Below are 25,534 nucleotides of genomic sequence, written 5' to 3'. Positions count from 1 at the left end.
ATGGTATGAAAAGTCAATAATAAAACACAATAAAGTTAATAAAAATGAAATGCAATATAAATAACAACACAATTAAAGTGAGTCTGACGATCAATAAAAGTATGACGAAAGGTAGTAGTAGTAGTAGTAGTAGTAGTAGTAGTAGTAGTTAGTACGCCAGAACATTAAGGTTGTGATCTGTAAAACCCTACTACAGTAGTTCATTATTTATGTCGTTGGTAGCCTAGAAACATCGTATACTGATAAACCTTGCTGATAAAGCTTGCAGTAATTTCCAGCACATCCGTGTACTGTAATTCGCTTTTGCTTTGAAAATATCGTAGATCTTTTCCGGTGCTGTAGATGTCGTAACTCTACGTTTACGCAGCTGTGTCAACCTTACTACGTCAGCTACGGGACGAACACGCTGTTTGATAAGCAACAACAATGAGACAAAACATGAGATAAAGATGGCTAAAGTCACGACGGACTCTTCTACGACTGATGAGGATGATAGTTTGGACTCAGACGTTGTTTGTTTAATGAGAGTCGGGAGGAATTCAGGCTGGCTTCGCTTGGTGGAAAACACAGAAGTATGTAGCAGTTGCTAGCTCCGTTAGCTAGCTCACTGGTTACCCCCTTCCTCGAGTATGCTTATCCAGATTGGTTTCCATGTCGCCCTCAGACAACACAGCTGAGGATCGTTATCAGGCTTCATGTAGAGCTTGCTGATTAACTGATCGTTTGAAACACCTGAGTTGGCTGTGGGAGACATGGGAAACAGGCTGGACAGGGGTACTCGAGGACCGCGGTTGAGAACCACTGAGCTAGCTCATCCAAAATAGATCCTGCTGTCGTTTTGAAACGCCAAGTACTGTTAGGCTATTAAAATTACCGTGTCACTAACTCTTGCTTTTCTTGTGTTTAGGTTACTATAGGCCGTGGTTTTGACGTGACATACCAACTCTTGTCTCCAAGTTGCCCTTTAATGATTTCGAGGCTGCACTGCACTTTTTCGCAAAGGAAAGATGGACACTGGACAGTCACAGACAAGGAGGTACCTACTACTACTACCCAGTATAAATAGCATGGAAGAAATGAAAAATGTACAGTTCCTATAAATAATTGATTAGTAGAATCTCTAGCCAACCTTATTTGTTATTTTAATTGCCTTTTTTCCTGTAATAATTGGGTCTATATTTGTTTTATATACATTTCCCTAGCTTTAGCACACTATGACACGTGAGGTAACACGAGAAGAGTGCAACATATGCAGGCAGACCTTTCTTTTTTAGGGAGTTGTTTACTTCATAAAAAAAAAAAAAACAGCCACCGATTTATTTTTATTGAGCCAAGGCTCATTTTTACATTGTAATAAAGTAGTTGGTTAAAAGCTAGGCTAAAAAGCATCTGAATTTTAAAATTGTCCTTAGTATGGTAATGAGGTTCCACTGTACGTTTTTAGAGTTTGTACATTTCAGTATGCACAGAAAGCCATAATGTTTGTGATGTATGACGTATGTTTTATTTTCTTTTTGTGATCACTGTCAGAGTCTCAATGGTGTGTGGGTGAATGGGATCCGCATACCCCCTCAAAAACCCCAACTGCTTCAGCTTGGCGACTCCATACATCTCGGTGTGCCTGTCATGGGGTCCAAAGTCGAGTTTGACTACAAGCTTGTGCAGCGGCCCCTCCGAGAAATTAAACACAATTTGGCAAAAGATGCTGTAAAAACAATACATATACCGAAGAAATCCAAACGGAAGCTGCCTTGCGAAGAAGTGGAGCCGTCAACTTCAACGGCCAAATTGTATCGCTGCGCATTTCCTGATAAGTCGTTGGCACAGCCATGCCCTCCGCCTCTTGCACAGCCCCACAAGCGCCACGCTTGCCCTCAGTCAGACAAGACCCCTCCCAATCCATTTATGGGAGATGTGGAACAGGCCTGTGGTGGCGTCGATGTCCCCTGTGACCTGGACAACTTACAAATGTACGCGTCTTTTTCATTAACATTGAATTCTGCATTCACAAAGACGATACACATTTATTTCTATCAATATCACCTTACGACTTTCTGCACTCTCTCTTGCAGGTACAGCCAGAACATCTTCATGCTCAAGGAGCAGTTGGACACCATGCAGAGGCAGGTCGCCTCGCTGGAAGGTGAAGCCGGATCATCCGATCCATTGAGGGAGGAGCAAATTAACGAACTGCAAGGGCAGCTGAAGATCCTCCACGGCAAAATGAAAAAAATGGAAATGTTTGAGAGGACCTACAAGGAAAACAAGAGGCGACAACAGGTTAGAAAACGCTCAAAGAAAGTCGGCAAAATCTTGTGTTACAGACCGACCAAATGAATAATAATCACAAGCGCTTATAGTATAGAAAGTGCAAAAATAATAAAGGTTTAACTGGTAGCTGATAAGCATTTAAGTACTGCATATCAGCTGATATTGAAACATATTTTTTCTTAATTTGTTTAAAATATTTCATTTTTCAAAGAAATATTTGGATGAATAAAAACAGCATTTTCCATTGCACAATTTTTTAACAACATATAGAATATTTGATACATTACTCATTCACTCCCAGCCATTTCGCCTGAAGCAACCCCCTTCGCTCCCGGTTGTTTTACTGGATTTTGACTGATTTTGCAAGGCCTACAGAATATTGTGTTCTATTGCTATAAAAACATGGAACATACCAAAAGAAAGACTAGAGTCTCTTTTTTCATCAGGAAAAAAGTATATTTCTATCTGTTTCCGCTTTGCAGCAATTAGCATTAGAATATAGCTAAGTTTCATTATTATTCACAAATCTGTTTAATAAAACTGTGGGGGAAACAGCTTGTTTTAAACATGGCCCAGGTTGATCTCTTATACTCTGCTGCCACCTGCGTTCCGGTTTTGTAATAACTACGATTGCTTCAACCCTTCTCTTCAGTTCAGAGGCTGCATCAAAGCCTTCTGTACGCTCAAGGATAAAATAGACACACAAAAAACGTATAAATACGTCTTTGGGATACTGATAATATTTCAAATAGAACACATATGTTTTTGGGAGCAAATGAGTTCAGAAACTCATACCATGTTAACTTTAAATAAAATAATACATGTTAACGTTCTTTTGTTTTAATTCTTCATAGTAAGTGACTGTCACATCACTGGTGAGCTATTTTTAGAACCTGTGGGCTACTCATTTGTCCTTGGGGCTAACTAGTGCCCGCGAGCACCGTTTTTTTTTCTTTTCATTTTAGGACACATTAATCAACAGAGCAAAAAGGCATCTGTGTTTGCGGCGTCTCTTTCGTCTTGCTCCCTCCCTCCTCTTTTGTCTGTACCCAAAACTCCTGCAAACATTGCAGATCTGCTTGGAAATTTCCTCAGCTCATTACCAGTGACAGCTAGTATTAGCCATTGCTGTGTTTCACATGTTAAGTCTTGTTTTATTCCTCTTATGACTTTAAAGGCTCAGAAAACACTGGAGCAAAAGGAGCTGTTGGAGAAGCAATTGGAAGACCCCCTACAGGAGGTAAACACCAAATCACAAATGATCGAGTAATGCATTCCGTTGCATTGGATTTAAAAAATATATATATTCATTGCTCAATTTATTCTCAACATCCATTAGCAGAGGAAAGTAATAGATGAGCTTACGCTTTCTCGGACAAGGTTCGAAGAGATTCTACTGGCCAAAAACAAAGAACTTGTTATAAAGGTGGGTTGCTACGCCAGGAATCTCGCATTTGTAGCGCCTCATACCACTTTCTGCGCAGAAGGACGAAGTTGTCACGCAAGTCACCAAGGTCCTGGAAACCGAACTTCAGTGCATCATCTGCTCAGAGCTCCTTATCGAGGTGCGAGTCAGCATAACCTGCTCACGTTTTTCCCTACCAAACAAAAAGGGCCGAACTTTTTCCATATTCGTATCTTCAGGTCGTCACTCTGAACTGCGGTCACAGCTTCTGCTGCCACTGCATCAAGCAGTGGCGCAAAAAGAAAGAGGAGTGCCCCATCTGTCGCCAGGCCATCAAGTCGCAGAGCCGATGCCTGGCGCTCGACAACTACATCGACAGCGTGGTGGAGAACCTGAGCCTGGACATGAGGACCAGCCGGCAGACGCTCGTCTCGGAGAGGAGAGAGATGTGCGTTAAAACCATCCACGACGGAGGCCCCCAAACCTCGACATAATGTTTGCGTTTTGACAAAGGGACTGACTTTTCTTTTCTTTTTTTTTTTACATGCTTCGTAAGTTCCAATGACGATACCTGTTGGGATGAATACTGACAGTAATATTAATAAATAACTATTTCAAATTGCAACGTTACATTGGGTCTTTTTCCGCTGTCATCGCGTACTACTATTTTCTTTTAAGCCTTAAAGAAGTCAAGGGAAGCTCAATTTTCATTTTACCATTATTTATTATTTACAAACATTACTACCCAGCAAGCTATTAATGTAAGACAGAATGTTTAATGACGAAAAAGACTCATTTAAATAAAAAAAAGCTTCTTTGCCAATACATCAGAATGCGCTTAAGGTCACACAGTAATTCTCTGCCGGCTTCATGAGCAATGTGTTTTTCCCTGTTAGTTCGCCACCAGATGCACATGCGAGTGTGATCCAAGATGAGGAGAGCAACAGCTCAGTAGACTCTTTGGAGAGCAGTAGCGATTGCAGCAGTTCTATAGACTCTCTGGGGACACCAGACGGGAACTACAGTCCTCATCACAGCAGTTCTTCTCATCGTGAGTTTGATTTTTGGTAGCATGTGATGAGCTTTTTAGTTTCTTTTTTTTTATAGGAGGAGAGGGGGGGGCATTTTATTTGACACAAAATTACCTCAGCAGATTAAAAAGCCCCTTTCACACTGCACTTAACAGTGCACAGCCGTCTTTAAACCCATTTGTTGTGAATGGAGCGTTGTTGTGTTCATCTTTTGGATTCAATAGTTAAAAAATAAAGGAATTTCATTCATTTGTCAGTACTTTAGGAGAGAAATGTGAAAACTGTAGTCCCCCCCACCCCCCCTGTTTTGCAGATAGGTCTAGAAACCATGATGAGAGCAGCAGTAGTTGTGAAAGCATCAGCGATAGCAGCTCTTCCGAAGACACTGTAGACAGTCCGAACAGGACCTCCAGATCTCTTCGCAGCAGTTCCTATTACAGTGAGTGCACTGCTGAAGACTTGACTGTGAATTGGTCTTTTTTATTTTGTTTTTTTGACATACCAGTGCTTTATTTTTATTTTTTTTTACATACCAATGCTTTTTTTTTTTTTTTGCACTGATGTGTGTCAATCTCACAATTTAGTGACACTTTTCTGGATATGCTCTTTATGGCTAAGGTGAGTTGACTTAAATTATAAAAGAAGATAGAGAGGACGGAAATTATAAAAGAAGATAGAGATGGCGGAGGCACATAGTAAACCTTTCTCTCTGTCATCAAAGTTAATGGGGCTGTACACACTTTGTTATTTAACTACACAGGGTTGAACTTCTTTTTGACACTTGTATTACATAATATTTGTCTTTGAAGCTCAACGCCAATGAACACAGGATTTATTTTTTTCAATATGCTTTGCAGATTTGAGGATCGTCTATCGCGATGAGAACAGCGATTAATAGCCAGTGTCCATAACGGCACAACTGGATTTACTGGGATTCCTGCCTCCTAACAGTAATCCAGAAATACATCAAGCCAAGATCTGTGTTGTTTTAGTTTCTAAAATTGTTATCCAAACTAAATCAATAAAAACAATTCCCGTATGTCTTTTTAAATTAACTGATTCATTGTCCATTTGTTGATGCCAATGGCTATGTATGGTTTGACAAATGCTCAGCCGTTGCGCTACCCCTACCGTCCTGTAGGTGTCAGCATTTTGTTTTGAAACGTTGCCTGAAGAGCGTTCGGTAACCACGGAAACGCGTGTCACAACGAGACCGCAGGTATGTCACTTCAGACTGAATATATATTTTTTATTTAATCAATAGTTTAAAAAGTTGTATCTCTAGGAGTGTTGCACCGTATTTTAATTTTATTTTTTTTAGAAGGGGTAGCACGTAACTAGTCACAGTTGGTGAAGGTTGGCTTTCATTTTAGTATAAACAGTTAGCATAACAAAGTTAGCATGATGACTGAATGGCCTCTTGCTAGAATGTTGTAGCACTTCAGTGACGCAAAATCTGTCATATTTTGACAACCACTTGGTATTTGCTTTTGTAAGTAATAGGCCTACTTGGGATATAAATAATTCACTTTGTTTATACTTAGTTTTTTTATTGACAATCCATATATCAATATAGTTGACGCTACATGTATATAACATGGTATAATGAACGGCGGGTTTAAAATAAATGCATGTGGTTTACAGTCAATTATGTTTCCACTCATTTATTTACTTTTATTTTTTAAATGTAGTTCTCCACAAAGTACCTGCAGTCATGTCGAGGCTCACTGGAGGCCCAACCATGCTGACTGTGGACAGCAGAAGACTGAGGAGGATCATTGCTGAAATTCCAAACTGGTCCTTGGGCCTTGTGCCTTTTTTATCAACTCTCTGCCTTGAATGTATTGTGAGAAACTTTGAGGGTATGCCACTGTTTTTACTAGTGTCCTTCACATCATGTTATATGATTTTATAGTCACCAACTTAAAGCTCCATCTGTGGCAGAAACCCCCATCTACGAGGAGCTTTCAGCCAGCCAGAGAGATTTTGTGCAGGAGAGACTGTCAACCTCCCTGCCCCTTCCTGTGACCGCCAATTTGGTTGAAGATGGCGTCTACTGGCGGCGGTGCTGTGAGCAACGGTGGGACATTTGTGACGTGTCTCACTACAACCACAGCTGGAAGCAAATGTTTTTCGAGAGGCACCTGGAAAATATTATTGAGAACTTCATCCCGGAGACAACCGCCCTCAAGGTAGTCACCGATGAGATCCCGCTGTGCGAGGCTTATGTGAGGAGGCTGGACATCACCCAGATGCTGCCGCCCATCAAGGAGGCCAAGATTGCAATGGGAGACAACGTGGACTGGCTGAGCGAAACCGACTCGGACGTGGCTCACATGGAACACTATGACTTCCGCGGTCTCCTGAACAAGCTGATCTGCCTGGAGGAGTTCCACTTGACCTACTGGGTCAAACAGTGCGGGATGAACTTTGAATGGAAGATGTTTGAGATGGCTGACAGAGACTGCGAAACTCTCGCCATGTCCCTTCAATCCTGCAAGAACTTGAAGGTATGGTGATTAGAAAAAGTCTACGCACCCCTTAAGATTATTTCAGTTTTCTCCCCAAAAAGTATGTGATAGTTTTTTTTAAAACGATCTTATGAAAAAAAAATTGGAAATATCATTTATGCAGGTTGTGCGGCTCTATCAAAGTCACATTGATGACGAAAAATGCAAGTTGCTGGCTAAACACCTAGCGGGACACCCCTCCCTGAGAGAGCTCAACCTTTCACACAACGTGATCGGCGATAAGGGGGCCAAGGCTGTCAGCACTCTGCTCAACAGCAGCAATCTGGAGGCCGTCAACATGAGCGACAACATTATTCGAGACGTGGGAGCCAACTTCCTTGCTGAAGCCTTGTTTAAAAACTGCACCCTTTTATCCCTCAACCTAAGGATCAACCGAGTGACCGACGAGGGGGGGCAAGCTATTGCGAAGGCCTTACTGATCAACAGCACCCTGCGTCATCTGCACCTGGGAGCCAACCTCCTGACTGAGCCCACTGCCGTAACGCTGGCAGAGGTGCTGGCTCAAAATCAAACGCTGAAGACCATCAACCTCTCCTGCAACAAATTGGGTGTGGTGAGTATACATGTCTTTTTTTTTTTTTTTTTTTCTGTTTGCAGCTAAACACAGGGCTGGACTGGCCATCTGGCATACAGGGCTCTGTCAAATAACTCCAACGCAGAATACCATTTAAATGAAACTGTTAAAAATACACTTTGAAGGTTGAAATCAACTCTGAAACATTTAACTCATTTGCTCCCAAAAACGTATAAAGACGTTCTATTTTAAATATTACCATAGTCCCAAAAATGTATTTATACATTTTTTTGTTTTTTTTTTAATGCTGGAGGCTTTTATGCAGCCTCTGAACTGAATAGAAAGTTTTAGGCAACGGTAGTTATTACAAAAATGGCCACCAGGTGGCAGCAGAGTATAAGAGATCAACCAAGACCATGTTGCAACAAGCTCTTTTCCCCAGTGTTTTCAACAGATTTGTGAATAATGATGAAACTTAGCTATATTATAACGCTGCAAAATTGCACGGAAATAGAAACGGAAACGGAAATAGATAGAAATATATATTTTTTCCTGATGAAAAAAACTAACTAATCTTTCTTTTGGTAGGTTCAATGTGTCTATAGCAATAGAACACAATATTCTGTGGGCCTTGTAAAATCTGTCAAAATCCATTTAACTCTTTCACTGCCACTGACGTTTAAAGACGTCAAGTAAAAACCTACGCTTCACTGCCAATGACGTCAAAAGACGTCATCCAATGATTTTTTTTTTTTTTTTTGAAACGGGTAGAGGAAACCCTCCCGCATGTCTGGTCAAAGTTTCAAGTCTGTCTGTTGTGCCTAAGGACTATTTTTGGCCGCTAGAGGGCAACGATGACTCTCTTTTGACAAGATCGGGTGGGCGTCAGTAGTATAAAAGGCCAGGCGGGGCTAGAGCATCGGGGAGTAGGAGAGACGAAAAATGGCGACCGACGGTAAGAAGCAGACCACGCTTGATCGATTTTTTGGAAAAGGAGAAGCATCAACCAGTGCTAAAGTGCACCATTATGATGACCGCGATGATGATGGTGATAAGGAGGTTGACGTCGAAGCTGCAGCGTTGACGCGGCGGCAGCTTCGACCGCGTGTTAAGGCCTCGGAGGCTAGCGGTGCTAGCGCCGGAAAACGTGGTGCACGACCGAGCACTTCTCCGCACGAGGACGTTCAATCGGACGACGACGAAGAGTATCCTGAGTCCGATGGATATTCTTCGGAGGAGTGGGTACAGTCTGACCACGGAGAAAGTGATTCGGACAGTATTTCATCCGCAGAAGATGTCGAAGGTAAGCACAAACTTGCTATGAGATACTTTTCTAGCACGCTGCTAGCACCTCGTGTAACGTGAATGTGCATTCATAGATCGTGGATCGTGCTCACAGCGACGTCCCACTGCAAAGACGACAAAGAGAGGTATAAAAAAAGTGTTTTCAATACACCGCAACAACAAAAGAAAACGCTCTTTCGATATTATTGTAATTGTATATATTTCTTTCAGCTGCAGCTCAGAGTGACGCTCCTCAGAGTGAGCAGAATAAAGGTCCATCAACCAGTGGATCCAAGAAAAAACGTAAATATATATATTTATATATATATATATTGCATCACACTGATCTAAAATGAATATTATATGATATTGAAATGTATATTTGCAGATCCCCAAAAATCTGGCTGGCATGAAGCAGGCTGGTAGCCAAACTCCTTCCCCTTTACTGTGGAGCCAGGACCAAGAGGTGCCGCAGCAGAGCTGAATTCAACCCGGCCAGTTGACTTCCTGCAGCTCTTCATCACAGACGAACTTCTGCAGCACATTGCTGATCAGACAAACTTATTTGCACGTCAGTCAATGCAAAAACGGGCTGAAAGTCTGCCACACTGCAGGAGTCGTGCTTGGAAGCCAGTGTCTGTGTCTGAGCTCAAAACGTTTTTTGCACTCCAATTCCTTACTGGGTATATAAACAAGCCCAGTATCGAAATATATTGGACTCAGGACGAAATAGAGACGACACCATTCTTCAGTCGCGCAATGCCTCGAAACCGCTTCCAGCTCATCTGGAGTTTCCTGCACTTCAACGACAACGAGACGGCACACAGTTCAGACGACAAACTATTTAAAATTCGTCCTGTGTTCAATCACGTTGTAAACAAGTTCAAGGAACTGTTTCAACCAGGCTGGAATATTTGTATTGATGAGGGAATGATGAGTTTCCAGGGACGTCTTTCGTTCAAAGTGTACAACCCCCAAAAGCCGGTCAAATATGGGATCAAATCATACATTTTGTGTGACTCCCAAACCGGCTATTGTTTCAATATGCAACCCTATGTTGGCATTAGTTGTTCTCTCCCCGATACAGTGTTCAACTTACTGGATCGTCTGCCAGGAAATGGGTACACACTATTCATGGACAATTTTTATAACTCTATTGCTTTGTGTGAACGTCTCCTGGCAGCGCGCACCAATGTTTGTGGAACGCTGAGGAAGAACAGGGGTGAACCCAGTGAGATAACGTGCCTAACCAACACTGGCCTTGGGGTGGGGGGGAAACTGGTAAGGCACAACACAAATGTTTTAATTGTGGCATGGCAGGACAAACGTTTGTTGAGGATGGTGACAACGTTTCACAAAGATGAAATGCGGACAGTGGAGGTGTGGCGGAAGGCACAAAAAAAAAAAGTGCCTTTCGAAAAACCAATTTGTGTTGTGGACTACAATTCCAAGATGAATGGAGTGGACAAGATGGATCAAAACATCTCGTACCACCCATTCACACGGAAAACGTTGAAGTGGCACAAAAAGTTTGTTGCCTATCTTTTCCAAATATGCATGTTCAATGCTTACATATTGTACAAAAAAAAAAATGGGACGAGTCAACCTTTTTTGGAGTTCATCCAGCAGGTGGTGAGAGGGTGGCTGTTGCCACAAGACCAGGAGGAAGTTGGGATGGAAGAGCATGAGGAAGCCAGACAAAATACTAGGTCACCGTATTTTGATCCTGAAAGCCGACTTGATGGTAACATGGCCAAACACACGCTGGAACACATGCCTGCTACTTCCCGGAAAAAAAAGCCAGCAAGAAGGTGTCGGGTCTGCATGCGAAGGGGCATTCGCAGTGAGACAAGGCTGTGGTGCAAATCTTGCAGTGTCCCCTTGCACGCAGGCGAGTGTTACACTGTTTACCACACAAAAGTAAAATTTATGTAGTTCAAACATCCACACAATTGTAAATAATCACACATGCACTGTTGTACACCTTTGTAAATAGTTTGTCAAATTGTTACTGTTTTCTATGTAAATAAACTGTTTTTTTTGTTATAAAAAAGACTTTTTCATTGTTGGTGGTACTGTTTTATAGAAGTAAAGCACTATTTAGGTGTTTGTGGCATCATTCATGGACAAAAAGAAGTGTACAATTCACTGAAGTGCATGAAATAACATCGTTTCACAAAAAGCCGTTTTTCTCCACTTTTTGTTTCAAAACAGAGAATTTCGGTGAAAGTTACCATTTTCTATTGTTGATTACTGAAGAACGGAATAAGCTAGAAACAAACTTTTTTTCTGATGAAAGATGAGAGTCCAATCTTTCATTTGGTAGTATGTGTGTTTCCATAGTCCAAACACAACATTTTCTGTGGACCTTGAAAGATCACTCAAAATGCTTAAATCGGCTGGCAGTGGGGACAACCCGTTTCGGAAAACGTCTGGCAGTGAAAGAGTTAAACGGCAGGGAGCAAAGGGGGTTGCTTCAGTGAAAATGGCTGGGAATGAATGAGTTAACGGCAACATTTTAACACTGCAGTTTTTGCTGTGAATACAATGTAGTATTGTCACAAAATATTTGGATTACATTCACTTTCAGTAGATTTCAGAGTATTTTGGCCATTTTTAAAGCGTATTTTAGTGGATTTAAATGTAGGTAACTTTTAAGAAGTACTTTACTTTACTTTAGCACTTACCAGCTCAGTGGCCGAGTGGTTAGAGTGTCCGCCCTGAGACTGGGAGGTCGTGGGTTCAATTCCCGGCCGGGTCATACCAAAGACTATAAAAATGGGACCGATTGCCACTCTGCTTGACACTCAGCATTAAGGGTTGGATTTGGGAGGTTAGATCACCACATGATTCCCGAGCGCGGCGCTGCTGCTGCTCACCGCTCCCTCAGGGGATGGGTCAAATGCGGAGAACAAATTTCGCCCCACTTAGATGGGTGTGACAATCAGTGGACCTTATCTTATCTTTCAGGAGTGTTTAGGTTACTTATTGTTCATGAACCCTTGGCACTATACTACACAGCTGTATTGTAATGTTAGTCATTATGGTGGAAGCAAGTTTTTTTTTTGTTTTTTTTTAAGCGATGCTTGGCGTATAAAGTTTGATGAGCAACACTTAACCCCTAATCACAATGTATTTGTTTCCCTTGTCTGGAAAGGATGGAGGCAAAGCTCTGGAGGAGGCCATAGCTCAAAACAGCAGCTTAACAGAATGCGACGTCCGTCTGACCGATATCGACGAGCAGAGCGTCTCCATCATCAACCAGCTGGTTAACGCCAATAAGAGTGCCTCCATAATCACCCAGGTGGTTTGCACCATGGCTCCGCTGTCAGTCGACACCACTATGAGCTTAATGCAAGAAGAACCCCCGCAAGTTGAAGAGGTGCAACCACAAGATGACGAGGTACAAGAAGAAGAGGACGAAGTGCAATCAGAACCTGAGCAAGCACAGAAAGAAGATGCGCAGGTACAGTAGACGTCAGCCATGTAAATCCTCTTTTATTCTCTTAAAACTCTTTATTGTTCAGTTTTGCAATCCTGTGCATGCAAAATAACAAAATGCAGTTTCTCTTTTTTGCATCAACAGGCATCATCTGAAGTAACCAGTTCCATTTCCACCAGCAGTATGTGAGGTTTTTAGGTAGATGTACTTTGTTGAATATTTTGATGCAGCATACGAGCCAACCAAGCCAATTCAAGTGTAAAAATAATAATACAGTAATAAATATCGATAACTAAGCTGTATTCCGAGATGACTAGTGTAGAAAAAAAAAAAAAAAAATTTTTATTTTATTTACACTAACAAAAACATTAATGTCAAGTAAAAAAAAATACAAAACATTAAGTGTTAAAGTGAATTTGAGTGAATCTAGTATTGTCACTAAAAAACAAAACACCTGTCCGCAAAGCTAATTTTATCGTAGCATAGTTTACACAATGTCTTTTTACTAAACGTCAAAAATTCACTTTAACTATCTCTATTAATTTAAAAAAATTCTCTCCGCTTTTGTTAACAAGAATATGAAAACCTAGTTTATTTTATTGTACATTTAGAACAGATATGAAATTTGTGATTAATCGTGAGTTAACTCGTAAAGTCATGCGATTAATGACGATTAAAAACTTTAATCGCCTGACGCCCCAAATTTGTAATCTTTTCTTCTTTTTTTTTTTATTCATTCACTGCCATTGATAGCTATAAATGTCAAAATTTCATTTTAACTATTTCTAATAGTTTAACATTGTTTTCCCACTTTTGTTAACAAGAGTATGAAAACCTAGAATATTTTTTATTGTACATTTAGAACCGATTAGAACCGGATTAATCGCGAGTTAACTAGTAAAGTCATGCGATTAATTACAATTAAAAAATGTAATCGCCTCTTGCCCCTAATTTTTTATATATATATTTTTTTTTAAATTAATGGCAGTGAATGAGTTAAACAATACTGTAATGTTGATTAAAACTGATCATGAATACATTGATCATTTCCGGGCTTTCAACAAAATGTTGCCAAACGGCCTCTTTTCAGTGATGCCTTTATTTGAGTGCCATTTGACTCTCGCCTGTTTTTATGCTCAGCAGCCTGACAGTCTCCAGACATAAAAAAGACAAACTCCAGTGAACACTTGACAAAAACAATCAAATTGAGTTACGACATGGGAAAGGGTTCAGTGCATTTGCCGACTGTCATATATATCACTTTGCACTCCGTTAGGAACTGTTCTGGTTTGCTTGATATGTTGGTCCCATTAGCTTATTGCAGTTTATGTTGAAACGACAGCACAAAAATGAGCCAAAAGACTTTTAACATGGTGTCTTTATGTATAAAAATGTATTTAAAAAAAATGCAAGCATATATTAAATATCCATGACAATAAACATACATATTTCCTGACACGAGAAATGCAAGGGTGGTTAAACTCTCATCCACTTAATCCTGTTTGAGCACCCCTAATTACCATAAAAAAAAATAAAATAACAATACAATACGACAAACAAGGAAATTAAATGTTACTACTTATTTACACCGTCTTGTCTTTTTTTTTTTTTGGTGCTAACCCCTTAAAAACAATAGAGAAAATCATGCATAAAAATGAGACTGGCTACTATATAATGTGAGTAATTAAAAAAAAAAAAGTCTTAACATGCCAGTTTTGCAATTGATGTTGCATTCATTTCCAACACAGCTTTGTGAAACATGCTCAAAATTGGCTATATTGCTGTACTAAAATCACATTCTCGTACATCGTGTTCCAAATTTTTTGATTAATTAATCATAAATAAATAAAAAATCCTAGTAACTGCATGTCCTTGGCCAGAGGTCACTAGGGCACCCACAAGGACTACACGAGTAGCACGGGGGCCTGTTTTAAAAATTGTGATTTCCTAGGAATGTTGTTGCGTTTATCTGTTGGCCTACCTAAGATTTATTGATCTAAAGTCCAACATCGCATTTCAAATTATTATTATTATATGGCGTTCATAACTCATTTCCTAAAGCTACACAAATATTTGTACCGTCTGTGACAAACCTCCTCGTCACCATCGCTTGAAAATTTTTCATGCAATGTCCTAATCAGTTTTCCATTTGCTGTATTTTGTTGTATTGAAAATGCCTTTTCATTGAGAGTGAATGGATGGATGGATAAACTGATGTTTTACATTGAACTTAGTTCAATTTGACAAATGCTTACGTTAAATTTGAGATCATTTGTGCGGGACTATGGAATGATGTCACTGTTTTGGAAACACCCTGTAGTACATATTAGGCAATAATTGCCACAGTATTATGGTCCTCCGGCAGCATTATTGTGTTCGATACAACACTGGCATGAAAACAGAACATGAAAAGAGAAATTCTCACACCTCATCAAAGTACTACATTTATTAACTCATTCACTGCCATTGACGGCTATAGACTTATAACATTAATTTGAACTATTTCTATTAGTTTTTTTTCCCCACTTTTGAGGTTCGACTTAGGAGTAAGTATATAAAATTTGTGATTAATCGCGAGTTAACTATTGGAAAAAAAAGATTATTAAAAATGAGGGGTGTCAGACGATTACAATTTTTAATTGTAATCAATCGCATGACTTCAATAGTTAACTCACGATTAATCACAAATTTTATATCTGTTCTAAATGTACAATAAAAAAAAATCCAGGTTTTTATACTCCTGTTAACAAAAGTGGAAACAAAATGTGAAACTAATAGAAATAGTTCAAATGAATTTTTGACGTCTATAGCCGTCAATGGGCAGTGAATGAGTTAAAAACAAACTAAAAAGACGATTGACTAATTTGCCCCATCGGCGATTAAATTGTCAAATTTCCAGCCCTACCCAAAACATTTTACATGTTGTACAGACCTACCCCTAAGTTGAACCTCAACACTCTTAGACGTCTTATTTCATATCTGTTCAAAAAGTTGCGGCACTCCAAATTTTCATGAACATTCCCTTTACGACTTTCCAGCGAACTCGCCCCGACACCCGCATCGCGGCTCTGTTCTGTGAAGCCATCTTTTCGCATTATTACATGTGACATTATCGGTAGCGAGTGCAGAGCCCCTGCCTATTTTCGGCATCTTTGAGTGCCAGCTCCCTGCCTGTCTGTCTGATACGCATCATCATCTGCAGCAGCATCCAGCTACGCCGCAGCTCCATTACCATTAGGAAGACAGAAAAACCTTCATTGTATCCAAAATCATAAAAAAAAAAAAAAAAAGGGGGACATGCAGATAGACACACTAAACTAAAATGTTTGTTGCTAATAGCTCAATTGCTAGGCACTTAAATAAAAAAAGAGGTAGGCTGAATATTGCCAAGTATTAAATTCAACATTTACTTGGTTTTAATAGTGCGTTATTGGCATTTTTACAAAATGTACAGCTAGTGTGAAAGCCTTGAAGAAACGAGTGTAGTGCTTGTGTCCTTTAGCGCTCCTCTGCTGAATTATTAATAATGCGTGTTGCTATATTTACCAAGCCAGGAAGTGTAATGTCATCGCAAGCGAACCATTTCTGCTAATGGGATATTTTCTGCATCGTTATCAGGCTTCAGGAAGCCTTTTGATGTTGCACTCATTCCTGCATTCAATTTGTTTCTCTTTGCCGATTTAATATGTCAAAGAAGTGATTCTTTTCCCCCCCTCTGAATTTTCAGTCATACGTTTCAGAATTTGTTCAAAAGTGTGGAAAGTTTTCTAAAACATTACTTGTTTTTAAAAGATTCTTTGATTGTGGTTAACTTTTACACTTTTGTCATTCACAAAGGTAAGACTTGGTTAACCACTTTTTACATACGTGTAACAATTAAGTTGAAATGTTACTTGAAGGGATACTTGACTCATTGAGCCATTTTCAGCAGTAAAAACTTAATATTTTGTTCAGAATTAATTTCATAGCTTCATTATTTTTCATGTCGAATCGATACATTTAACTCATTCACTGCCATTGACGGCTATAGGCGTCAAAAATTCATTTGAATTATTTCTATTGGTTTAACATTTTTGTTCCACTTTTGTTTAAGTATGAAAACCTCAAATTTTTTTTATTGTATATTTAGAACAGATATTACTTTTGTGATTAATCGTGAGTTAACTATTGAAGTCATGCGATTAATTAAAATTAACTCTGACTGCCAGACGTTTTCAGAAAAAGGATGCCGTGGGTGCCAGCCGATTTTAAGCATTTTGACTGATCTTTCAAGGTCCATAGAAAATTATGTGTTTGGACTATGGAATCACACATACTACCAAATGAAAGATTGGATTCTCATCTTTCATCAGAAAAAAAAGTTTGTTTCTAACTTATTCCGTTTTTCAGTAATCAACAATAGAAAATGGTTAGTTTCACCTCTGTTTTGAAACAAACGTCTTTTAACGTCTTTGGCACTCCTCCATAGATAGGATTTTACTAAACGTTATTTAACGTTTTTGGCAGTCAAAGAGTTAAAAATTGTAATCCCTGACGCAATTTTAAAAAAGAAAAAAATGAAAAGATTAGTAAAAATTAGGAGCGTCAGGCGATTAAATTTTTTAATTGTAATTAATTGCATGACTTCACGAGTTAACTCACAATTAATAACAAATTTTATATCTGTTGTAAATGTACAATAAAAAAATTCTAGGTTTTCCTACTCTTGTTAACAAAAGTGGGAAAAAATGCTCCCTAGCAGGTAATCGAGCGCCCAGCTAGCTAGGAAGCCCGCTAACTAGGAAGCCCGCTAGCTAAGAAGCTTGCTAGCTAGGAAGCTCGCTAGCTAGCACCTGGGGCAAAAGCCAAACTGTGGCTGGGTTTTTACTTTCTGGACCTGGATTTGCACGTCTGCGCGTCCTGAAAAGTGCCGATTTTGCAGGTACAGTATGTACTTTGGTTCAATATTAGTAGGGAAACATTGACCTATTGTGTACAGTTATTGAAATGCTTTATGATGACAACAAATCCTTAGATGATGTCTGACAAAATACCGTCTATGAACCAACAATAACATCCTAAAGTTCCTGCCTTCTATTTTTCAGCATAATCCCGCTCAAGGGTCATAGCGAAGTCTCCACGCAAGAGCCGTTTCTGTGCAGGGAGCGATGGTTGTGATTGAGGCAGCCTTCGTTGTTGTGTACGATGAGTACGGGGAAGTAGAGCGCATCCTGGTAAGCCGGAGGGCTCTCCTCGCCGTTCTGCTGGCCCGACAAGCAGCGCGTGCTTTCCGTGGGGCGACTCGGGGGCTCGTTCAGACTCCCGCTGCTCCTCCACAGGCAGCTCCGCCTGGAGCCGTACAGCCGGCCCAGCGAGAAGCGGCTGGCGCTGAAGGGCAGGCGCGGGCTCGCCGTGTTGCAGATGCTCAGGGCGCTGCGAGAGAAGATGGAGGAGCTGCTGATGGCGCGGTGGCAGCGCTGGCAGTTCTGCCGGTAGCTGCCGTAGCGGTGACAAGCGGAGTAGTTGTGGCAGCTGCCCGAGAGCTGGGCCAGGTCCATGAGAACCGCCTCGGAGTAGCTGGGCACCAGTTGCTGGTTGGAGCGGATGTGCCACTCCAGCTCCGTGCTGTCGATGGTGTTGACCCGCGGGATGTGCCTGCAATAGTGTTCATTTCATCAACGAAAAGTAAACAATATTTTCGGCGACAAACATTTTTCACCAAACGTAGACTAGACTAAAGTGCTCATTAATAAACAATAACTGGGAGTATGATGACCCTGTCATGTGACACATAGTGACACCCCCCCCCCCTATAAATATGGGACAGACAGGAGGTGGATTCACTGTGAAAGATTAAAAAAATAATAATTATAGTAATCAGTAATCCAACGGCTATAATGTTCCAACAATAATGTTAATCCGACTGCTAACTAATGCTGGCTAATTTACTAGCTCATAGCATCGAACCATCATAACCACTTGCTCATATTCTGTACAGTACTGTAATTGTGTGTGAAGTTGTTTTTCATCAAAAAAGATGAGAGAACATTTTACGTGAAGTAGTTTTAGATCCGAAATGGTCACTAAAAAATATATATACAGCGGTAAACTGACTGTTCTGACTAAAACCAGTGTTTCTCACAGATTTGAAATCTATTTGGGTGGGTGGACTCCGGGGGTAGACGGGGGGTTTTCCCAGTCTTGCTACTTGCATCCACAAGTGAGTGACGGCGATGTTATGTCCATGTTACATGTGGTATATCTGGTCACGACACATAAATTTTTTTTTATATATATTTTTAATTAAATTTTCTTGAAATCTACTTGGGTGGTGGCCCGCCCAAGTATTAACAAAAAATGATATATATATTTTTTAATTAAATTTTCTTGAAATCTACTTGGGTGGTGGCCCGCCCAAGTATTAACAAAAAATGATATATATATTTTTTAATTAAATTTTCTTGAAATCTACTTGGGTGGTGGCCCGCCCAAGTATTAACAAAAAATGATATATATATTTTTTAATTAAATTTTCTTGAAATCTACTTGGGTGGTGGCCCGCCCAAGTATTAACAAAAAAATATATATCTTTTTTTTAATTAAATTTTTTTGAAATCTACTTGGGTGGTGGCCCGGCCCGCCCAAGTATTAACAAAAAGTTATATATATATTTTTTAATTAAATTTTCTTGAAATCTACTTGGGTGGTGGCCCGCCCAAGTATTAACAAAAAATTATATATATATTTTTTAAATTAAATTTTCTTGAAATCTACTTGGGTGGTGGCCCGCCCAAGTATTAACAAAAAAATTACATATATTTTTTTTAATTAAATTTTCTTGAAATCTACTTGGGTCAAGTATTAGCAAAAAATTATATATATTTTTTTTTTATTAAATTTTTTTGAAATCTACTTGGGTGATGGCCCGCCCAAGTATTAACAAAAAAAATATATATTTTTTTTTAATTGAATTTTCTTGAAATCTACTTGGGTGGTGGCCCGCCCAAGTATTAACAAAAAATTATATATATTTTTTTTAATTAAATTTTCTTGAAATCTACTTGGGTGGTGGCCCGCCCAAGTATTAACAAAAAAATATATATCTTTTTTTTAATTAAATTTTTTTGAAATCTACTTGGGTGGTGGCCCGGCCCGCCCAAGTATTAACAAAAAGTTATATATATTTTTTTTAATTAAATTTTCTTGAAATCTACTTGGGTGGTGGCCCGCCCAAGTATTAACAAAAAATTATATATATTTTTTTTAATAAAATTTTCTTGAAATCTACTTGGGTGGTGGCCCGCCCAAGTATTAACAAAAAAATTATATATTTTTTTTTTAATTAAATTTTCTTGAAATCTACTTGGGTCAAGTATTAGCAAAAAATTATATATATTTTTTTTTTTATTAAATTTTTTTGAAATCTACTTGGGTGATGGCCCACCCAAGTATTAACAAATCTTTTTATTTTTTTTTTAATTGAATTTTCTTGAAATCTACTTGGGTGGTGGCCCGCCCAAGTATTAACAAAAAATTATATATTTTTTTTTTATTAAATTTTTGGGAAATCTACTTGGGTGGTGGCCCGCCCAAGTATTAACAAAAAAATATATATATTTTTTTTAATTAAATTTTCTTGAAATCTACTTGGGTGGTGGCCCGCCCAAGTATTAACATGGTGTGGGAAACACTGAAAACTAGACTAAAACGTTTTTGTTGACTAAAACTGGATGAATAAAAAATTGTTTTCTTGGACTAAATGCTAGATTTATAGCTGACTAAAAGTTGACTAAATAAAAACGGGATGAGGTTGACTGACTAACAAGCGTGATTGAAACTAGGCTACAACTTGAGACCAAATTTAAAAATGACTGATCAAATTATCACTAGCCTGCAATAAGGGCGCTCCTCCGAAGGCGACGCCGGCACATAGTCGAAGCCGAAAAGCTTCTCCACGTGGTAGTGGACGCAGGCGGTCCGGAACTCGATCAGCACCCGTAAAGGCCAGGACAGAGTCAACGCAGCCGCTGTCCAGAAAGTGGACTCCGATGCGTACCAGGGAAGGTGAAGTGGATCAGTGAAGGCAATCATGTATTCCTTAAAGTCTACATTCTTCAGGTGCATCCCCTCACGGGCCTCCATGTAGTCATCCAGACCCTCGTTCTCCGTGAAGAACCGGGCCCGCTGCGTCAAGTAGGAGTTCTCCGACTCCACGTTGGCGAAGCTGAAGCACTTTGTGAACCTCAGCTTGGTCATCGCGAAGCACTCCAAACCCTGCAGGCGCTTCGAGACGTCCTTCACCCCGCAGTTCCCGTAATCAAACTCCGCTTCGGCCACGTGCGTGTTGACCCTCTCGTGGTAGACCTGAGTGCTGGTGTAGGCGTCGCCGTTCCGGTAGCGCGTCACCTGCCGCGTCCTCCTCACGTAGTGGTAGCTAATCGCCTTCCACCAGATGCACGGCGTGGCCTGCTTCATCCGCCGGACCCGATCGGCCACGTCGTCCACGTCCACTTTGTAATGCAGCTCGTTCCTGGTGTGGCAGTGCCAGCATTCCACCAGGTAGACCACGTAGAGCATGACCAGGAAGGCCAGGGGGATGTAGATGTAGCCGTTGGAGCAGGGACTGTCGTGGTACATCATGGATTTGACCTTGTAGGCGCCGTCGAAGTTGAGGCGCGTGACGGTGGTCACCTGGCACCAGGCGGTGGCGCCCACGCAGCCGTACATGAGCAGGGAGAGCAGCAGGCATTTCCAGTGCGTCTCCTGGCACAGGGACTTCCGCAGGGACTGTTTGTGAGGCCGCAGCTGCACTCAAGAGGAGACGAACACGGTCAGTTGATGACATTTGTTATCTTGTATGTATCAAACTGAAAAATTCAAACATGGAAACAACTTTGCTTACGCACAACCACCAGTAGATGGCATCGATGCCCCATTTTAGGAATGAGATCAGCACAGTTTGTAAGCCAATGGCTACATTTTGTGAAGCCTACGCTTTTTTTTTTGCTCCTGGTAAAAATGTGCTTTCATTTGGTAGATTTTGTGTACAGTATATATATTAGACATTACACTGATCTGATTGACTGGATCAGGATCACCCGGTAATTTGCATTTTATGTCAAATCTGTGATCGGCTATGTTATATGTAACGTCACTAGTCTAAATGTGACATTCGGGTTAACACACTCACTGCCATTGACGGCTATTGATGTGAAAAATTCATTTGAACTATTTCAATTAGTTTAACATTTTTTCCTCCTTTGTTAACACGAGTATGAAAACCTTTTTTTTTTATTGTACATTTAGAACAGATATAAAATTTATGATTAATCGTGAGTTAATTATTGAAGTCATGCGATTAATTACAATTAAAAAATTTCATCTCCTGACGCGATCAAAGACAAGAAAAGATTCAAAACAAATTTTTATTGTAATTAATTGCATAACTTCACGAGTTAACTCACGATTAATCACAAATTTTATATCTGTTGTAAATGTACAATAAAAATTCTAGGTTTTCATACTCTTGTTAACAAAAATGGAAAAAAATGTATAAACTTATAGAAATAGTTCAAATGAATATTTGACGTCTATAACCGTCAATGGCAGTGAATGAGTTAATATCATATTTTTGGTATACGATTTATGAAGCAAAATTCAGCCGTTTTAACCATGTCAGGGGGGCGGTTCACCTGTTTTCTGAAGCTGCGCTGTGATTTGTTACCTAAGACGTTAGCAACGTTGATGTCATCTTCAGTCGACAGCAAGTGGCAAAATAAAAACTAAAATTTTGCTGCTTAACTCTTATTCCAATAACATCATATTAAACAGAATATCATATTTAGACTTTTAGAACTGCATATAACACGTTATTGCCAAAAACATTTTTGCAGATTGACTTTGCCCTTAATTGCCTTTTTTCTAGTATATTAAATTTTATACATTATTAACATTGTATATTTCTAGGTAAGTGTCTTATTGGCTCAATTAAGGTCCATAAAGTTTTCACTAAAGATCTCTGGGAAAATCCACTGCAGAGGTAAAAACAAAACTAAAGAAATTAAATACTTAAGACTGGAAAATAATTTTGTTTTAAAAAAAAAATGACCCACAAGGAGACTTAACAAATTTGTGAAAAAATATTCAATTGACCAAATTTGGACATAGGTTTTTTTGCCCGATTGACTTTTCAGGATGTTACTATGCAAAGAACAGTTTAAGTTATAGCAGTGACAAAGAGTAAATATGAAACATAATAATAACCATCCATCCAACTATTTTATTGAGCGATTAAGAATGTACAAGCCCATGACCATTACAAAGCAAAAATAAATAAATAAATCTGTGACATAGTTGGAGAAAATACCTTGATGAAGCTAAAAATGGCTCAAAATCAGAGACTTGTGCACATGAAATATTCATCCAAAATTCAAAATTGTAAGTGCTTTTTCATAGTTTATGCATGAGTGGTCACACGTCGCAGCCTGTACATATTACAATGCAGAGACTCCGAGCCCGTGATCAGGTCAGAAATTCCAGTTGGTACACGATGCGTGTCTGTCTGACTTTGCATGTTGTGTGAAGTCAATGTGTGCATGCTAGTTCAAGTCCATATTCAATGCCAAGCCGTTGATGAGTGTAGCATAAAGCTGGTGGCGTCCTTCATCACCCCCGGGGGGAAGAGCGAGCCCCGCGTGCCTGGATCATGAGTTAGTCACGCTTTTTTGGGGGAAGGCTGCCATGCAAACCTGGCAAGGATTCTAAAGTCCCAGGAAGGCCCGATTATTGCTATGGTCATTTAACAGTAAACGGCGAGCTGGAAATAAAGTGGAAATAAGGGGTTTATGATTTTTATTTTATTTTTAAAAAAAATTTTTTAAAGGTTGCTTTTAACAAGTGTCTGGATCTTCTTCATAGGTCGAACCCTGCGTCGGAGTGGACCCAACAATCAGCATTACTGCATTGATGTATTGAATCCAACGTGTCAGCAGCACTTCAGGTGACAGGCGAGCATCAATAATACATGTTAACGCTTCTCACTAACATTGAAATTCCCCCCTTAAGACGATGAACCCACTGCATTTGCTCATCGCTATCCGTGCATGTTCTACACGTACGATCAATGCATGACACAGTTTATGGCTCATGTTACTCGTTACCGCCTCGATTATTTTTTTAACCACTGTTTGTCCGCCGCGTGTTGTTTGACGAAACGAGCACAAACCGATCATATTTTCGCCAATCACATTTTGAATGTAAATTGCTGTTCACTCTGTCATTATGGGGTAACTGCCCCTTTAAAACAAAAAAAACAAAACAAAACAAGAATTTTATATTACTATTATGTTATTTAGTGACGGTCTACCATGTGCTAATTAAATGCAACGTGCCAAAAATGTCCACCCTGTCATCAACCGCCTTGTCAGCAAGCACAATATCTGCTTGCAGTTAATTGTTTTTCAAGAAAAATGGGGGGCTTGGCCAATATGCATGACTAACAGTTCAATGGTGAACCACAATTTATTTTTGGTCAATATATATACTGACTCACCTATGGACATTTTTAAGTCTTAAATTAGCTTTTTCCAATTATTACAAAAGGATGATTTTGCTTGAATTTTATTTTATTTTTTTAAATAACCAAATATTTATATTTCCTATAAAAAAAAATGCATATCCCCTTCAAATCCTTACAATAGCGAACAATCCATGTGACGCCTTTGCTAAAGTGCCGCTCTCACACTCCCACTCATAGACACATTGTCTTGACATAATAAGACCCGCTACGTTATATAAAAAGCCCTCTTGTGTAATGGATATGTCGAGGTTACAAGTTTGACTGATCCATCATTTTATATTTGATTAACTTAAATCCTGTTTATGTCCACTGCAATTGGATGAATACAACATCTTGCCCCTGGACACAGAATATTATTTTTTTTTTATAGATAAATGTGGAACAATAGTGTATAGTGGTTAGCATGTGGGATGCAAATGTTGGACCATTAACTCATTCACTGAGATTTTTTTTGTACATTTAGAACAGATAAAAAATTTGTGATTAATCGTGAGTTAACTAGTAAAGTCATGCGATTAATTACGATTAAAAATTGTAATTGCCTGACGCCCCTAATTTTTAATAATATTTTCCTTGTAAAAAAAGATTTATTAAAAATTAAAAAATTTAAAAAAAAATAAAAGGAAAATATTATTAAAAATTTGGGGCATCAGGCAATTATATTTTTTTAATCGTAATTAATCGCATGATTTCACTAGTTAACTCACGATTAATCCAAAAAATTATATCTGTTCTAAATGTACAAAAAAAATCTAGATTTTCATACTCTTGTTAATAAAAATGGAAAAATATGTTAAACTAATAGAAATAGTTCAAATGAATTTTTTACGTCTATAGCCGTCAATGGCGGTGAATGAGTTAATTACTGTATATTATCTATTATATCCATGTATTCCATTTCTATACTCCTTGATGAATGCTGTAGCTAACAAAAAAAGGAGCACCTACTAAAATGCTTTTAATGTATAGCACAAAGTCAAGCGAGAACCTGCAAGTGGTCCCTGAACCCTATTTTGGACACCAATGATGCTCAAAATCACTCGTGATTAAAAATAAACCACTTAGTTCTCCACCATCTGATTATTTTCACCAGCCTATGAGGTGCATCAAGATCACTCCAATTACAGGCTTCAATTTCCGCTCCATTTAGATCCAAAACAACAAACCCGAGTAACCCTCGCACCTCACCTCAAGCCTCGGACTGTCCGGTTCCGGCTCCTCTTCGGGGGCAACGGTGCAGGTGCTGCTTTCACTGGCCGCCGCGGCCGATGCTGGGGACATGATGACAAAAGAAATCGGGCATGGAGCTGCAGTTGGGATGGGACGAAGGGGCGTGGATGGGTGGGCGGGTGTTGTCCCCCAAAAACTAAACACATGGGGAAGCCACCTGACAAAGCGGCCCAGCCAGGGGAACCCCAAGGCTAAACAAAAACATTTTCCAGGTGGCCAGGAGAGACGAAAACAGTGGCGGAGGAGACCGAGCGACGCGACGTCTGGAC

At 39.6% G+C, this 25,534-nt stretch overlaps 4 protein-coding genes across 5 annotated transcripts; 3 read left to right on the top strand and 1 right to left on the bottom strand.

Annotated features, from left to right (window-relative positions):
• The first annotated feature begins 344 nt into the window (after positions 1-344).
• On the top strand, positions 345-5,758 carry rnf8 (ring finger protein 8, E3 ubiquitin protein ligase). 2 transcript variants are annotated; one of them, XM_077551923.1, is made up of 11 exons: positions 345-572; positions 908-1,036; positions 1,531-1,970; positions 2,073-2,280; positions 3,449-3,511; positions 3,611-3,697; positions 3,756-3,836; positions 3,916-4,124; positions 4,573-4,727; positions 5,025-5,146; positions 5,565-5,758. In XM_077551923.1, the coding sequence occupies exons 1-10, from the start codon at positions 450-452 to the stop codon at positions 5,096-5,098; spliced, it is 1,569 nt and encodes a 522-aa protein (XP_077408049.1). In that variant the 5' UTR covers positions 345-449; the 3' UTR covers positions 5,099-5,146; positions 5,565-5,758. The 2 variants fall into 2 exon arrangements, with proteins under 2 accessions (XP_077408049.1, XP_077408047.1); XM_077551921.1 differs by having other exon boundaries at positions 5,021-5,146.
• Positions 5,759-5,791: 33 nt separating this feature from the next.
• drc5 (dynein regulatory complex subunit 5) lies at positions 5,792-18,223 on the top strand. The gene is made up of 6 exons (XM_077551924.1): positions 5,792-5,926; positions 6,399-6,569; positions 6,652-7,217; positions 7,342-7,791; positions 12,194-12,502; positions 12,623-18,223. Exons 2-6 carry the CDS (start codon positions 6,422-6,424, stop codon positions 12,665-12,667), a joined length of 1,518 nt encoding a protein of 505 aa, XP_077408050.1. The 5' UTR covers positions 5,792-5,926; positions 6,399-6,421; the 3' UTR covers positions 12,668-18,223.
• On the top strand, positions 7,814-11,091 carry LOC144039038 (uncharacterized). Its single transcript, XM_077551926.1, has 4 exons — positions 7,814-9,055; positions 9,132-9,182; positions 9,268-9,339; positions 9,425-11,091. The coding sequence occupies exons 1-4, from the start codon at positions 8,695-8,697 to the stop codon at positions 9,460-9,462; spliced, it is 522 nt and encodes a 173-aa protein (XP_077408052.1). The 5' UTR covers positions 7,814-8,694; the 3' UTR covers positions 9,463-11,091.
• tmem151ba (transmembrane protein 151Ba) lies at positions 13,839-25,331 on the bottom strand. Its single transcript, XM_077551928.1, has 3 exons — positions 25,224-25,331; positions 20,349-21,262; positions 13,839-18,112 (listed from the first exon to the last, which is right to left on the bottom strand). Exons 1-3 carry the CDS (start codon positions 25,314-25,316, stop codon positions 17,581-17,583), a joined length of 1,539 nt encoding a protein of 512 aa, XP_077408054.1. The 5' UTR covers positions 25,317-25,331; the 3' UTR covers positions 13,839-17,580.
• Between the last annotated feature and the right edge of the window lie 203 nt (positions 25,332-25,534).

Source organism: Vanacampus margaritifer, chromosome 19 (genome assembly GCF_051991255.1).
Source record: "Vanacampus margaritifer isolate UIUO_Vmar chromosome 19, RoL_Vmar_1.0, whole genome shotgun sequence".
Taxonomy (NCBI): Eukaryota; Metazoa; Chordata; class Actinopteri; order Syngnathiformes; family Syngnathidae; genus Vanacampus; species Vanacampus margaritifer.
Note: the sequence above shows the minus strand (reverse complement) of the source record. Positions and strands in the feature narration are given on the sequence as shown.